At 45.8% G+C, this 17,949-nt stretch overlaps 1 protein-coding gene across 3 annotated transcripts in view; it reads right to left on the bottom strand.

The window, feature by feature from the left end:
• LOC131107633 (1-phosphatidylinositol 4,5-bisphosphate phosphodiesterase beta-1) overlaps positions 1–17,949 on the bottom strand; it is a 90,336-nt gene that overhangs the window by 57,484 nt on the left and 14,903 nt on the right. The window contains exons 1-2 of one of the 3 annotated variants that reach the window (XR_009120289.1): positions 15,939–16,249; positions 10,395–10,472 (exon numbers count right to left, since the gene is read on the bottom strand). Coding sequence is in view for 1 of the 3 variants with exons in the window: in XM_058057843.1 (XP_057913826.1) it covers positions 10,395–10,472; positions 15,939–16,037 (177 nt within the window). In the remaining 2 variants the exon portion in view is untranslated. Of the gene's footprint in view, positions 1–10,394; positions 10,473–15,938; positions 16,250–17,949 lie in introns of those variants that run through there. The other 2 variants (XM_058057843.1, XM_058057844.1) reach the window with 2 other exon arrangements.

The following is a 17,949-nucleotide window of genomic DNA, read 5'->3' on the forward strand; positions in this document are numbered from 1 at the left end:
TGCTGTGGCCCAGCAAGGTGCACTGTATTCGGGCACATGCTCTGAGCAGCTGCTGTGATGCCATGGAGGTCTCTGTCAAACAGTGGGTGGAGGCGGGGTCACGAGCTACTACTACATGACTACTACTATCATGTAATACCATGACATGACTACTACTACATGACTACTACTATCATGTAATGCCATGACGTGACTACTACTACATGACTAATACTATCATGTAATACCATGACATGACTACTACTACATGACTACTACTATCATGTAATACCATGACATGACTACTAGTACAGGACTACTACTATCATGTAATACTATGATATGACTACTACTACATGACTACTACTATCATGTAATACCATGACATGACTACTAGTACATGACTACTACTATCATGTAATACCATGACATGACTACTAGTACATGACTACTACTATCATGTAATACCATGACATGACTACTGGTACATGACTACTACTATCATGTAATACCATGACATGACTACTAGTACATGACTACTACTATCATGTAATACCATGACATGACTACTACTACATGACTACTAGTACATGAGTACTACCAGGAGAAGCAGAGTATAGAAGGGGAGGAGCCACCTGCTGTGGCCCAGCAAGGTGCACTGTATTCGGGCACACGCTCTGAGCAGCTGCTGTGATGCCATGGAGGTCTCTGTCAAACAGTGGGTGGAGGCGGAGTCACGAGCTACTACTACATGACTACTACTATCATGTAATACCATGACATGACTACTAGTACATGACTACTACTATCATGTAATACCATGACATGACTACTAGTACATGACTACTACTATCATGTAATACCATGACATGACTACTACTACATGACTACTACTATCATGTAATACCATGACATGACTACTACTACATGACTACTACTATCATGTAATACCATGACATGACTACTACTACATGACTACTACTATCATGTAATACCATGACATGACTACTGGTACATGACTACTACTATCATGTAATACCATGACATGACTACTAGTACATGACTACTACTATCATGTAATACCATGACATGACTACTACTACATGACTACTAGTACATGAGTACTACCAGGAGAAGCAGAGTATAGAGGGGGAAGAGCCACCTGTTGTGGCCCAGCAAGGTGCACTGTATTCGGGCACACGCTCTGAGCAGCTGCTGTGATGCCATGGAGGTCTCTGGCAAAGCTTTTACACTTTTGTCAGTCATACAGTGGGTGGAGGTGGGGTCACAACCCACTACTACATGACTACTACTACCATGTAATACCATGACATGACTATTACTACATGACGACTACTATCATGTAATACCATGACATGACTACTACTATCATGTAATACCATGACATGACTACCACTATCATGTAATACCATGACATGACTACAACTACATGACTACTACTATCATGTAATACCATGACATGACTATTACTACATGACTACTACTATCATGTAATACCATGACATGACTACTACTACATGACTACTACTATCATGTAATACTATGACATGACTACTAGTACATGACTACTACTATCATGTAATACCATGACATGACTACTAGTACATGACTACTACTATCATGTAATACCATGACATGACTACTAGTACATGACTACTACTATCATGTAATACCATGACACGACTACTACTACATGACTACTACTATCATGTAATACCATGACATGACTACTACTACATGACTACTAGTACATGACTACTACCAGAAGAAGCAGAGTATAGAAGGGGAGGAGCCACCTGCTGTGGCCCAGCAAGGTGCACTGTATTCGGGCACACACTCCGAGCAGCTGCTGTGATGCCACGGAGGTCTCTGGCAAACCTTTGGCACTTTTTAAATGTTTCGGGTGGCTGATCAGGTTTCGTGGGAGCTCCATGGAGTTTATTTGCTCCTCATCACGTTTGCTACAACTAGCATGTGAAATGTCTTCCATAGAAAGTCAATTTCAAAGTGAACTCAGGAGAAGTGACGACAGGCTGTTGACCTCACAGCAGCAGAAAAAAGCAGCGCTTGATTTGCTCACCCACACAGTACGGGTAATCTGGCTTCATTGTTAAACTGATGAGTTATCAAAGCTATTCATCGGTGAGACGTCGTAATTCTCTCATAGGGGTCCAATAATTATTGTACACCCCAGTGTGCAGCTTGAGAACCTGCATGTACCTTCTGGACTGAGAAAAGCCACAGAGGGATATTTTGGAGACTGAATCCCACCATGCATGTCTTGTTCCTTGGCTCTCACAGTTACGGAACATACTAGAACCTCTTTGGGGAACACAGGATGTCGCCGTATACTCACAGGGCACACGCTCTTTTAATGTTTCGATTCAATCATCAAGTAGCTTGCTCGGGGCGAACATGGAGCATATTCTTGTCTGTCTTCTCTCAACAAGAACGTTTTTTTGAAGATTTTCACAGGAAGGACAAAAAGTCAGGCAACTGCTTGGAGGCGCCTCTATAGCCTTGAGAGGTCTTTCAAAGGGAGACCGTGAGCCCAACATCACAGGTTCTTGTCCTTTGAGGATTGGCACCGTCACCTTGCTCAAAGGCCTGCACGCTTTGTGATGGGAAGGGAAGGGATTTATCATTCCCAATCTTGTATTTGGTCTATTTCATTCTATGTAGTCCATCTTTCATTCTGTTTCTTTCTATGTATTCCATGTTTCATTCTATGTATTCCTTGTTTCATTCTATGTTTCATTCTATGTATTCCTTGTTTCATTCTATGGTTCATTCTATGCATTCCATGTTTCATTCTATGTTTCATTCTATGTTTCATTCTATTTATTCCATGTTTCATTCTATGGTTCATTCTATGTTTCATTCTATTTATTCCATGTTTCATTCTATGGTTCATTCTATGCATTCCATGTTTCATTCTATGTTTCATTCTATGTTTCATTCTATTTATTCCATGTTTCATTCTATGGTTCATTCTATGCATTCCATGTTTCATTCTATGTTTCATTCTATGTTTCATTCTATGTTTCATTCTATGCATTCCATGTTTCATTCTATGTTTCATTCTATTTATTGCATGTTTCATTCTATGGTTCATTCTATGCATTCCATGTTTCATTCTATGTTTCATTCTATGTTTCATTCTATGTTTCATTCTATTTATTCCATGTTTCATTCTATATGGTTCATTCTATGTATTCCATGTTTCATTCTATGTATTCTATGTTTCATTTTATGTGTTCTATGTTTCACTCTGTTTATGTTTCATTCTGTGTATTCCATGTTTCATTGTATGTATTCCATGTTTCATTCTATGTATTCCATGTTTCATTCTATGTATTCCATGTTTCATTCTATGTTTCATTGTATGTATTGCATGTTTCCTTGTATGTATCCCATGTTTCATTCTATGTTTCATTGTATGTATTCCATGTTTCATTCTATGTTTCATTGTATGTATTCCATGTTTCATTCTATGGTTCATTTTATGCATTCCATGTTTCATTCTATGTTTCATTCTATGTTTCATTCTATTTATTGCATGTTTCATTCTATGGTTCATTCTATGCATTCCATGTTTCATTCTATGTTTCATTCTATGTTTCATTCTATGTTTCATTCTATTTATTCCATGTTTCATTCTATATGGTTCATTCTATGTATTCCATGTTTCATTCTATGTATTCTATGTTTCATTTTATGTGTTCTATGTTTCACTCTGTTTATGTTTCATTCTGTGTATTCCATGTTTCATTGTATGTATTCCATGTTTCATTCTATGTATTCCATGTTTCATTCTATGTATTCCATGTTTCATTCTATGTTTCATTGTATGTATTGCATGTTTCCTTGTATGTATCCCATGTTTCATTCTATGTTTCATTGTATGTATTCCATGTTTCATTCTATGTTTCATTGTATGTATTCCATGTTTCATTCTATGTATTCTGTGTTTCATTGTATGTATTCCATGTTTCATTCTATGTATTCCATGTTTCATTCCATGTTTCATTCCATGTTTCATTCCATGTTTCATTCTATGTGCTCTATTTCTTTGTATTTTTCCACAAACAGAAGTGCAGAACAAGAGCTGTAATGGGGGGGGGGGGGGGGGGGGGGTAGTCAAGAAAGCAAAAGTCAGACTGAAGAAGATTTCTGGCGACTGTATCCCGCTGAGAGGAGCTAAGCTAAAAGGTGGTTTTCACGGCAGGAACCCGTGGGCCGCGGTGCAGCTTCTACCGACCACGGCCAACAGCGTGGGAGGGGGTGGGGGGTGGTGGGGGGGTGGTATAAGTGCCACTTCCTGGGTGGCTGCTGGCCCTGAAACGCTTTTGGCTGACACTCAAGCGCTGATTGCTCTGCACCATTAGCTGATGTATTGTGCAGCACCAGCTTCTTCATCACCAAAAGTCTTTGGAACACCAAACGTTAAAACACTCAGCTTTCCCTCCTTGAGGTGTTTTCTTTTTGGACAGTACAGTCCAGTACTTTTACTTCCTTCTTGCTCACTCTGATTGAAAAACTTTCTGAAGTTTAGCGTAAGTACATTGGGGAGGCTAACTTGTTAACTGGAGGCTAAGCATATCTTGGCCTGCTAAAGTGACATAAACAAAGCATAGTAGGTGACTATAGGGGTGTTATTCATCTCTACAGGGCTCTAACAATGTTAAAAACCTATAGCTTTTATTAATATTGAATCCTAATTCACAGAAATGCACATATCTCGGTGGGCCGTAAATAAGGGATGACTATATTGGGTAACAGGAGTGTAAATGTGACTATAGGGGTGTTATACATGTCTACAGGGCTCTAACAATGTTAAAAACCTATAGCTTTTATTAATATTGAATCCTAATTCACAGAAATGCACATATCTCGGTGGGCCGTAAATAAGGGATGACTATATTGGGTAACAGGAGTGTAAATGTGACTATAGGGGTGCTATGTCATGTCTAGTGGGCTCTAATGATGTGTAGTGTAGTAGGGTGTATTTAAAAGGTGATAAGCAGGTCTTTTAAGTTGAAACTACCAAACTGTACTGTTCTATTTCCGATTAAGGAATACTACTTTGCGGAAACGGATTTGTTGGAGCATTGATGACGTTCCCGAAGGATGAATACACAGAAAAACCTCACAACTCTAATGCAGCATCTTGCACTAAAATTCAATTTTTTCAATTCCGGGTCCACTCGATATGAGGTTTTACAAAAAATGACACATTTTTACTCAGGGAAGAAGAAAAAGATTGAAGTGCATTTGATTGTCAGCATGAATCAACAAGGCGGGATTGTCTTTATTGTAATAAGCGGCGCAGAAATGGGCCAGCATCACAGGATATAAATACCTGGACCCGGGAGACAAAGAGACGCTTAATCATCCTCTTTACTCCTCTGGCAGATTGTAGCCAAGCAATCAGACACAGCACTTTATCACCAGCACATCAACACTTTCCCCACATAATCCCTGACTTAAGATCGTATTCACACGATAACAAAGTGTGTCAAGCACACCGCTGTCTCCCAACGCCGACGGACAGTTGGCCTACTGAGCTTACTACAAAGGTGGCACCGGCACCTCCAGAAGCAAGGAGTATTTAGAATCCACTCTGTGACAGGAAATGACCCGCCTCCTCTTCCATGGCACTATGATGTACGGTGGAAAAAAAGTCTTAATCGAAATTCAGAGAGTGAAAAAAGGACTAAGTGAGGCGCAAACAAAGCCTTCTGAAGTCAGCCAGGAGCGGCTAATCCCTCATTTTGGCAGAGAAGCTTATTTTGTTCTGCCTCCGACTGGTTCCACACGTCTACTTAACAATGCACCGGGTCAACATTTTATCATCTCGCCAAGACAGTCGACGCTTGCGCAAGGAAGCCGGGAAAAAAACAGCAGCTCCGCTGTCGTAACGCGCGGCCTTGCCTGAGACCGAGATGTTGCGGCAGTGGGCCCGGCTGTCATAACAGTGAAGTGACCACCAATAAATCACATATATAAAAATCCCCTATATAAAATGCACAGCGCCCGCACATACATATAAGGTCAACATCAGTAAGTGTCAATGTCTGGATGGGGATGTTCCTCTCCTCAGCCACCATCCTTACGCCAGATATGGAGGTGCTCCAGCAAGGTTTTCTATCCATGCTGTGAGCAAGTAGTAACAGCTACATGGATGCTAACATGTCATAATTGGAAGAACATAGAAAGGGCCAAAACAAAAACAAAAAGCTCCAATATGTAGCGTTCATTCATTCATTCATTTTCTACCGCTTTTTCCTCACAAGGGTCGCAGGGGATGCTGGAGCCTATCCCAGCTGTCTTCGGGCGAGAGGCGGGGTTCACCCTGGACTGGTCGCCAGCCAATCACAGGGCACATATAGACAAACAACCATTCACACTCACATTCATACCTATGGACAATTTGGAGTGGCCAATTAACCTAGCATGTTTTTGGAATGTGGGAGGAAACCGGAGTACCTGGAGAAAACCCACGCATGCACGGGGAGAACATGCAAACTCCACACAGAGATGGCCGAGGGTGGAATTGAACCCTGGTCTCCTAGCTGTGAGGTCTGCACGCTAACCACTAGTCCGCCGTGCCGCCCATATGTAGCGTTACCTTTGGCTAGCAGCCTGAGGCATTCAGGGCCAGTGTGTGCTGAAGCTAGTCGCTAGCAGTACTACTAGCTACTGTAGCTACTGTTGCATAGCAGTCACCCGCAGTAAGCTGAACCCTAAAACTCAACTCCGAACCCCTCACATCACTTCCTGTCCACGCCACCGGAACACTTATACAGCAATGTCTTATGTCTTAATTATGTCTTATTATGTCTACTATATCGGTTAATAGGAGTGTAAAGGCAACTATAGGGGTGTTATATCATGTCTCTAATGGTGTTAAAGGTGTATTTGGATAGTAGTAAGGAAGTTTACTATCCAAAATATTGCATTTATAAAAAAAAAAGAATCCTTCTTTGTGAAATTCTTTGATCACGGTCAGGTCTCCTGAACCATCAAAATGTCCCACAGGTTTTTGTAAGATCCCTCCATCCCACTTTGTAAATCTTCCCACTGAGTACACTATGGTAATGGTAATGGTTTTATTTCATTTGAACATGCATCAGATTACAATTGAATGCATCACATAATCAGTTCACAGTTCCACATGTCCAAAAGGAGTAGGAAGAAGCAAAGCTTATTAAATCCTACCCCTCCATCTGGTACTTTTACAATCACTAACTGTTACATTTGTTCACTTCCTGCTTTCCTAATATAGTTTACATTTTTATTTTGTATTATATATTATTATATCTATTACTTTCTAATATAGTTTAAGTTTTTATTTTTATTTGTTTTTTATTTTTCTTTATTAATTTTTATTTATTTTAATTTAATTAAATTATTTATTTTTTGTCTGCATAATAACCATGCTGCAACACAGGTAACGCCATTTGTTTCACTTTCTGGTAACGGTAATGGCAATGGTTTTATTTCATTGATGGTTTATTTTCATTTTTTTTATTTCATATTTCACATGCATCAGATTACAATTGAATGCATCACATAATCAGTTCACAGTTCCACATGTCCAAAAGGAGTAGGAAGAAGCACAGCTTATTAAATCCTACCCCTCCATCTGGTACTTTTACAATCAGTAACTGTTACATTTGTTCACTTCCTGCTTTCCATAATATAATTTACATTTTTTTTCTATTATCATTTAAGGTTTTTTTTAAATTAATTAATTAATTTATTTTTGTCACGTACCAAAGTAGGAGGTGATATGAGCATCCAATGCCATAATGGGTACCATAGTAAGTGTCAATATAGTGATATATATATAGCACATCATGACTGGTTCAAGACTCTTCATCCTTGTATTTAGCAAATTTCTTTGATTTATATATTCATTAATTTATTTTATTAATTTGTATTAATTTTTTGAATTTGTATTTTTTGTAATTTTTTTGAATTTGTATTTAATTTTTTGTAGTTTAAAAAAAAAATAAAAAAATGTTTCCATTCCATAGTTTGATTCCACATACTGAAATGCTATGGCTTTTTAACATAGTCCTAGCATACTAGAAGTGTTTCACATTTACTTACTTTTCCCTGAGAAGAAACTCTTTGGATTGTTCATTTGCTGGCATTGACTTGTGAGCACAAAAGAAGTGCATACCAAACGCACAGGAAGTGCGTTGCCTGGTGAAAATGAAGCTTTTCTTTCCCTTCTAACTCTGCCCGGCTCAGGACTGCAAAGGATGAAAAAGGGCCGGCGGTGGATTGCCAGGTTCTAACTCACCAGAGGTCACAATTCACTTTCCTTTAGATTGGCTGTGGATTTATACGGCGCCGCTGTCATATAGTGCTGACGGAACGGGGGGGGGGAGGGCACGCAGCCCCGGGTAATCAGGGAGAATTGCTGCGCTCGGGGGAACGCCATCGGGAGAGACCTGCGGACGTCACGCCAGCTGATTGGACCACAATACTGTCAGAAGAACTGTGCGGCTGTAGGGAAACTCAGGGGCCCAAAAAGAAGCGAGTGTGACATTTCCAAGGTGGTCCAAGTGCGGTGGCATGGCAACCGTGGGCCCTGCACCCGCCACCCCCATTCGGGCACTATTATTTTTAACTCCTAAACAAGCACCTGTTCTTGCTGGGACGTTAGCGGAATGCGCTCATGTGGTGTTACCAAACATGCAGTCACTTCATTAGGAACACCTTAGGAGTCTTCAAGTTGCATCGGCTTTGGTAGAAAAACTATCAGCGTCAACTGTCTGTCAGCAATAAATCGATTTGATGTGTCCGAGCCCGAGTTAATCTGAGTTAATGTGATTAGTGAATGTTAAATACAGGTAATGTGGGTGTCCACTTTGGGGTGGAAGTGTCAGTAAACACCCCAGCTGTGGAGGAAGCAGTCGCCCTCAATGCACTGGTCCTTTACTGGAGGGCTGGCGTCTTGGCTTGGGAAGAATCCCAGGAATGCTCTTGCTCTGCAGGCCATCACAGCGGTCCCCTGACGGGCACATAACAACTGGACGCAGCATTGGACCGTGTTTAAAGTGGACTGATTACCAGGTCTTTCTAAACACGCTTTACGTTAGCACGTGCACACGCAGTAATAGAGCTCCGCTGCCGCTGTAAAGAGCTTCCAGGGGAACCAGCCCACTCTCAGTCCTCCCCTAGCGGCAGGAAATAATGAGAACCTGCATGTCAAAGCTGGTTTCTTTGCGGGGAGTCCCACTCGCTCCTCATTATCTCTGCTCACCCAAACAGACTCCATTTCTTATTTGAGGCTTTTTGGTCCTCCAGGAGGCAGCACGGCGGTCGAATGGTTAGCGTACAGACCTCACAGCTGGGAGACCAGGGTTCAATTCCACCCTCAGCCATCTCTGTGTGGTTTGTATGTTCTCCCAGTTTTCTCCGGGTACTCCGGTTTCCTCCCACATTCCAAAAACATGCTAGGTTAATTGGCGACTCCAAATTGTCCATAGGTATGAATGTGAGTGTGAATGGTTGTTTGTCTATATGTGCCCTGTGATTGGCTGGCGACCAGTCCAAGGCCCCGCCTCTCGCCCCAAGACAGATGGGATAGGCTCCAGCACCCCCCCGACCCTCAGGATGACATGTCTTCCCAACAGTAGGTGGCGCTACCACCACTAACAACTGTAGACATCAGTCAAGGCCACATTGTGCCTTCTGTGGGAAGGTGTTCTGGGCATGCCCAGCCGAGAAAAGGCCCCCGGGGCAGACCTAGGACACGCTGGAGGGACTATGTATCACAGCTGGCCTGGGAACACCTTGGTGTCCCTCCCGGTGGAGCTGGAGGAGGTGGCCGGGGACCGGGAAGTCTGGGCTTCCCGACTAAAAGACTGCTGCCCCCGCGACCCGGACCCGGATAAGCGGCGGAAAATGGATGCATGGAGTCTAGAAAGTAGCCTGGCTGTCCAAGGAGATGCCAACGAGACAATCGGAAGACTGAGTGGATGGCTCGCCCACCCTCGGGTGGTCCGAGACAGCACGACGTGTGTGCGTCTACGTGGTGTCAGCACTTCCTGCGTGGAAGACGCCGTCATGTGGGCCGGCATCAAACCAACTGACATCCTAAGACTGCACCTATTCGGCTTGTATTGACTTTGAGCTTCTCAAGCAAACCAAGACTATCTCAATTTGCTGGAAATGTCCCTGCGGGGACGCTATGGCTGTCTTACTGTTGGACATTTTAATAGGCAACCTTTCACAGACGTCTTTACAAAGGAGGGAACGGGATGGTATTTTCTTTCATTGCCCCCATGGGCAAGCCACACACAACGCTCCTGTAGAGCTTGCAGCATCATCTACGCACCCCCAAAAAATAAGCATCGTCATCGTCCCAATCTCACCTTGTTCTGGTCAGTCCAGTACAGGAAGTATCCTTTGGGGTCAACGGTTAAGGTGACGGGGGTCACGGTGGTGGAATCCTGGAGGACAACATAGAAGTATGTTAGTGTTGTGCGTATGGTGACACCAAAGCAACAATGGACAGCTCCTGTCCAGTAACGTTAGCAAACACATATTACACACATCCTCAACGTTTTATACACAGTAGACAGTGGGCATGTCCCCACGCGCCCCTGCAAACATGTTTCCTTGATGGCGGACATCTTTTTCTATCAAGGTGTCCTTTAAAGCCGCCGGTCTGGCTTATGTGGTCCTGAAAAAGGACTTTCCAAAGGACAGGCGCCAGGGAGCAGGTAGACAGAAGACACAACATCATGCCGCCTTTTGGGGATGGCTTCCTGCCTCCTGGCAGCCCACCCCCCCAGCTCGAGGTCTCCCAGGGAAGGCCGTTTAAGTGCCAGCTTAAGGAGCGGCTGAGCATTTATCGCGGCCAACATTCAAACAGCAAGCTGGGGGGGTGCTAAGGAGGATTGAAGACGATGTGGGTCTACAGGGAGCGATGCAAGTCAATAAGAAATGAAGCTAGCATCACCGTTACTTCATCTTCCTCCGAGCCCCTGCACTGGTCTGACCCCGATGCACGCACGGCCGCCCCCGTATTATTGGAAGCATCCATAAAGAGAGACGCCGCTCCGCCGTTCTCTGCACCTGAGCGGCTGAGAAGCTAACGGGGGCAACGCACAGCCCTAATGAGGTCTCGGTGCCGCGTTGGCAGATAAAGCCTAATGGCCTGCTCAGTCGTCATATTCGGGCGAGACCCCATCTGGCGCAGGGCCGCCATCAAAGGATTGACATTAAAAGGGGGGCGTATACGAGGAGAGGGCGAGTAAAGCCATTAGTTGTGCAGCGGAAACCTCAATAAGACAATAACGCTTTAATGGCAGCCCGGAGGCATGCGCCACGGTGACATTCGCTATGGCAACACGCCCATCCTGAGACATCTATCAAGGGTGGTGGGGGCTTACTCCAGAGGAACGGGGAATGGCTGCGTTCACATGACTGCACAGTCTTAGCGAGGCAGGAGATGCCACAATGCGGCGGAATGCGTGCCGCATGTGTGCGCTCACGCGTGCAGCCAATCAGCACGGAAAGAAGGCGGGGTTTTTATCTCCCAAATCCACACCATCCACCGTTAGAAGGTGTTGGACATCTGACAGCAACATGTGACACACCATCGCCGAGACGGGACGCCATGGAACCAAGCAGTGGAAAAGTCGGGGCACTTGGAGCACCACCTGCAAAGTCAAGTTCAATGAAGGGGGGCACGGATCCCCAAGGCGGCCTAGTGGGGGTCTGCTGGCTTGGTCATCCGGGGGTCTCCAGCTTCCTCTTCGACTCCTCAAATGTGGAAATCCGGCATGGATCTTTCATTCCCACATAAAGGAGCCAAGAGTACACGCTACAGGCGTCATTCTTACACTTCATACCATCATATCCCCCCCAAAGGCAGGACCCCAACCACTCAGCCCTGCGAAACATTCAGGCGTCATAATAAAAGAGTAACACTTTTTATTTCAATAACTACATCACATTTTATGTAAACGGATATCAATTTGGGACATTCATTCATTTTCGACCGCTTTTCCTCACAAGGGTCGCGGGGGGTGCTGGAGCCTATCCGGCGGGGTACACCCTGGACTGGTCGCCAGCCAATCACAGGGCACATATAGACAAACAACCATTCACACTCACATTCATACCTATGGACAATTTGGAGTTGCCAATTAACCTAGCATGTTTTTGGGATGTGGGAGGAAACCGGAGTACCCCGAGAAAACCCACGCATGCACGGGGAGAACATGCAAACTCCACACAGAGATGACCGAGGGTGGAATTGAACCCTGGTCTCCAAGCTGTGATGTCTGCGCGCTAACCACACGACCCCCATGCCACCAATTTGTGACATATGGGCCTTTATTTGATTCAAATAATCCTAATATACGCTTAGAAATCCCACATGTTTATGTTGTTACAAGCAGCGACTTGGATGGTCCTTGAAGGCACCATGTAACTTTGTCCCACTATACTGTTTTTTTAGCCTTTTTCCTTCTTTCTTTGATGAGCTTAATGAGTGCTAATGTGTATATGTCTTCAGTCCAGACCGGCACTGATGGTTCATGCTTTTACACAACATATCATAAATACCATCAATAAGATGGCTACAATGTACGCATGTGTCGCTAATGTTGCTAATCTTTCCCAGTGACTAGTTAGCATGCTGCTAACGCTATTCCCTTCCTTACACTGGTTGTTTGGGGTACTGTCAAGTGGTTGCTTATCTTGCCATACCAACAATCCATTCATCTCAAGATGGCTTATGGCCGATTCTTATCCAGGAGGCTGATATCAATGCAGCATCATATCTGGCTTGTTATGGCTTTATACCTCACAAGCTTAATAAATACTACATAATCTGTATGTACTCATATCACAGGGTATCACAAAGGCTCCAGTCGCCTGGGGATCCAGCGGGGGGAGATGGAAGTTTGAGCTTCCCTGCTTAGGAGAAGACAGTAGATCTGCTCTACAGATCAGCCATGCTAGTGTTCTCTAATACTGGTGGACCAGCCAGGACGCCCCTTTTTCTGGTATTAGTGCTATTCCCGCCACACTGGGATGACAAGTGTTGATTTTGTGGCATCGACGGGTTTTTGTAAGGATTAGCGCATACATTCATGGTCTCGGCTTCTTTCGAACAAACGCGCGTGTTGTTATGGACAAAGTGACTTGTGGGACACGCCCCCAAACGCCCCGTGGCTGCATTACAGCATTGATCCATCATCTGGGAACTTCATGATGTTAACCAGAAACCCGAGGCCAAGTCGTGAGTATGCGGCGGACATATTGCAATTTTCTGGCGCGACCATTTCCCGTTAAGAGATGTTGGGAAGGCGCATGTCATCCAAAACCACAAAAGCACCAAATTGATTCATCTGCGTCCCAATCCTCTTGAGCTTTCACGCTCTCCGTCTGTGCTGCTGTCTGCCCGTCACAGCCACTCCTCCGGCTTCTTTCCGTCAAGCCATGCAAGAAGGAAGGAAGGAGGGCATGGCTAATGAAACAAAGGACAGATTCCGTCTGTGTCTTTCCCAGCGTGTTGTGTTTTTACAGGGAAAAGGGCCTGGTGGCCATGTCGTTGTGCAGATACTGGCCCTGGCACGAAGCTGATAGCTACTGAACAAATACTACCACACAAATACTAGTATGCTATGTTCACCCGCTAATGGTATATGCTCTAAAGGTAGACACTGAACAAATACTACCACACAAATACTAGTATGCTATGTTCACCTGCTAATGGTATGTGCTCTAAAAGATGCAGATGCCAATGCCGTGCTAAGTCCTTGCTGAGTCCATTCTAATGCCATGCTAAGGGGCCATGCTAATGCCATGCTAATGCCATGCTAGGGTCATGCTAATGCCATGCTAAGGGGTCATGCTAATGCCATGCTAGGGTCATGCTAATGCCATGCAAATGCCATGCTAAGAGCCATGCTCATGCTATGCTAAGGGGCCATGCCAAGGGGCCATGCTAATGCCATGCTAAGGCGTCGTGCTAATGCCATGCTAGGGTCATGCTAATGCCATGCTAAGGGGTCATGCTAATGCCATGCTAGGGTCATGCTAATGCCATGCAAATGCAATGCTAAGAGCCATGCTAATGCTATGCTAAGGGGCCATGCCAAGGGGCCATGCCAAGGGGCCATACTAATGACATGCTAAGGTCATGCTAATGCAATGCTAAGGGGTCATGCTAATGCCATGCTAGGGTCATGCTAATGCCATGCAAATGCCATGCTAAGGGGCCATGCCAAGGGGCCATGCTAATACCATGCCAGGGTCATGCTAATGCAAGGCTAATGCCATGCTAAGGCAAAGTAGCCACTGAACAAATACTACTACACAAATACTAGTATGCTATGTTCACCTACTAATGGCATATGCTCTAAAAGATGCAGGTGTCAATGCCGTGCTAAGTCCTTGCTAAGTCCATTCTAATGTCATGCTAATGCTATGTTAAGGTCTTGCTAATGCAATGCTAATGCCATGCTAAGAGCCATGCTAATGCTATACCAAGGGGCCATACTAATGACATGCTAAGGTCATGCTAATGCAATGCTAAGGGGTCATGCTAATGCCATGCTAGGGTCATGCTAATGCCATGCAAATGCCATGCTAAGGGGCCATGCCAAGGGGCCATGCTAATACCATGCCAGGGTCATGCTAATGCAAGGCTAATGCCATGCTAAGGCAAAGTAGCCACTGAACAAATACTACTACACAAATACTAGTATGCTATGTTCACCTACTAATGGCATATGCTCTAAAAGATGCAGATGTCAATGCCGTGCTAAGTCCTTGCTAAGTCCATTCTAATGTCATGCTAATGCTATGTTAAGGTCTTGCTAATGCAATGCTAATGCCATGCTAAGGGTTGCTAATACCATGCTTAGGCCATGCTAAGTCCATGCTAATGCCATGTTAAGGCCATGCTATTGCTATGCTAAGTCCATGCTAAGTCCATGCTAAGTCCATAGTAATGCAATGCAGCACTACATACTCTGTGTCTCAATCAATGCAATGCTTCTTAACGTGTCTCAGATATATCTCCACCGTGTGACAAACCATACAAAGTGCCTCATTATTTTCAGAAGGGTCTCATCTTGTGGTCCTAACTGGGAAGAAGGGATATAAATATGTATCCCATTCGCATGAAAGACGGATGACAAAGTGGTGACCTGTGACCATTTCGGTCAGCACCTTTTTGGCCCAAATTAGACTGAAACACTGCGTGGTTAGCTTTGAACGTAGCTGGACTGCAAGGGGATCCTGAGGTAGAGGAACCCTGCATGAGTCACCTGAGTGTGGTGATTAGGATCATTAGGATCCGTGGCACTGCTCATTTTGTAAAGATGATCTAATGTTACTATAGGATTACGTAACATCTACGCCGATGCTTGAATGTCCTTGGCGTTAACACGGAGAAAAAGGAACGCACAGGTGGGCGCCCACCTGATTATCTCCAGACATCATTTAGTGGCTGGAATGCTCATCCGTACAGGAGGATGGGAGAGATGCAGGATACTATGGTAACGCCACAGAAGAGTGGAAGAAGATGCTGCTGCTGCTGCTGCTTATGGCGTGTTTACTAGGATGATGTAAAGGGCTGTGTTCGCTTTGGACTGGCCACTCAACATCACCCCGCAATCAATTATAATCAAGGTCATTTGTCTACGAGCACAGGCAATGATAACAGGGGGGGGGGGTGCGTGGGGGGTGGGGGCACGATAGGACGGATGATTAGTCAACTCAAGTGATGCCCACAATACAACCAAGAAACATTCACCGCTTTCATTTGACGGACTTTCCCTGTGCCGCCAGTGGTCAGTGAACGCACCACGCTGTTGCACAGAAGAAGAATGAAGTCATACGGTCTGCAACATGCATGCAATGCGAAATAGATGCAAATAGAAGAACGGACTCACATCGTCCCATTTCATGAATTTGTTGCCCCGTCTGAGGCTCTCGGGCACGGACACCGGCTTGAGCTGCAGCGCATGGACTCCAGGCTGAGCCCCTGCCATTGACTCATCCACTCCTCCGCACGCAAAACTACACCAAAAAACTCTCTTCTCCTCCTCGCTGATCTATCTTCTCACAAAAAAAAAAACAACAACCAGCGGGGGTTGGTCGGGCAGCAGACGGGAAGCCCTCGGCCGCTGCCAGTGCGCCGAGCAGCCCGCATTGACGGCGGCGCGTCCCGGTATGGAGAGCTGTGTGTGTGTGCGCGTTTGAGGGGGTTGGTGGGTGGACGCGAGGAGCTGGCTCACTGACTGACTGAATTACTGACTGGGAGAATGAAGAAGCGGAGGGGGGGGGGGGTGATGCACAGAAGGATGAGGTTGAAAGGCGTCTAGCGCCCCCATGCGTCAGAGGCAATAAGGGGCTTCTTTCCTGGGTGTTTACGCTTGACCATCCCTCATGGCTATCCAAGTATGACGTCATCATTTGTCAGCATGTCTTGGCAACTTGGCAAAGGAAGTACGAGGATGCTTTGGAGTAGTCAGTGTGCAGCTTGTATTGCTATGTTAATCATGTTAACTATGGTGTCTTTATTTGGTGGTAGCTGGTGGTAGAGTGTGTCATGTGATACTGTGAAGCCATCATCACTGTGGAGGACATCATGGAGGACGGCCTGGCTGTCATCCTCCGCTTGCCCACCTCCTGCTGCCTGTTCTTGAGGACGTCCCAGGACAGAGCTTGTCCAGCCTCTTCCTGTCAGCTGCAGTGACGCCCCCCCCCCCCCAGGTAGTTTGCTCTGACCTTTTTGAAGAATAGATTGAGCCGTGCAGGTAAAGACCAGCAGTCCAGTAGAAAAAGAAGCACGCCCTTTGTCAACCAAGACTTCAGCAGGAAGTCTTGTCACATTCGGAGCCACTTGACTCCTCCTCTTCCTCACGACTGCACTTGAAATCACTTCATTGAGTCACTGGAGTCTGAAGTGCGCCTGAAGGTCTTTTGGCTAAATAAAACATACAGCAACTCCCTGTCTCTGGACTGGTGACAGGGGGCGGGGACTGAGGACAGGGGATGGGGGACAGGGGACAGGGACGGGGGACTGGGGATAGGGAACTGGGGATAGGGGACAGGGGACTGCGGACAGGGACTGGGGACAGGGGACGGGGGACAGGGAACTGGGCACTTCAGACTGGGGACAAGGAACTGGGGACAGGGAACTGTGGACTGGGGACAGGGAACTGTGGACTGGGGACAGGGAACTAGGGACTGGGAACAGGGGACTGCAGACTGGGGACAGGGGACAGAAAACTGCGGACTGGGGACAGGGAGCTGGGGACAGGGACAGGGGACTGCAGAAAGGGACTGAGGACATGGAACTGGGGACAGAGGACGGGGGACAGGGAACTGGGCACTGTGGACTGGGGACAGGTAACTAGGGACTGGGGACAGGGAAGGGACTGGGGACAGGGGACAGGGAACTGCGGACTGGGGACAGGGACTGAGGTATCCTGTGGTCTTTGTGGTCCCAGCTGTCATGCCGGTACATGAAGCCCTGACGGAGGGAGGCAGCGTGACGGCTGACACAGAAAATAGCTTGCGTATCGGGATGAGTCACAAAGCATATTATTTATGTAAGAATAAGACTTCATCATCTTTTTACACCCAGACTGAGTCACCCTTCCAACGCCTTCACGGCCGTCGTCCCCGTCCGCCCTGAGGCCCAACTCAGAGTTGACACAGGACAGATACATCTCTTCTACATTGCAGGCCACAGCCGTGTCTCTCTTGGGGGGAGTCTGTATGTCCACGCCAGTCCGCTTGAATTTGTGTCTTTCAATCCGAGCTATCAGCGGCCCTCGGAGGGAGGATGCGGCGGCTGTGACTCAGACGGTTGGCGCATCCGTCTCTTCCCTCCCTCGCTGTGGCGTGGAGGCTGGTGAGAGAGAGCTGGCGTGGACAGAAGCCTGAAGGCATCTT

The sequence above is a fragment of the Doryrhamphus excisus genome, chromosome 19 (assembly GCF_030265055.1).
Source record: "Doryrhamphus excisus isolate RoL2022-K1 chromosome 19, RoL_Dexc_1.0, whole genome shotgun sequence".
NCBI classification, from domain to species: Eukaryota; Metazoa; Chordata; class Actinopteri; order Syngnathiformes; family Syngnathidae; genus Doryrhamphus; species Doryrhamphus excisus.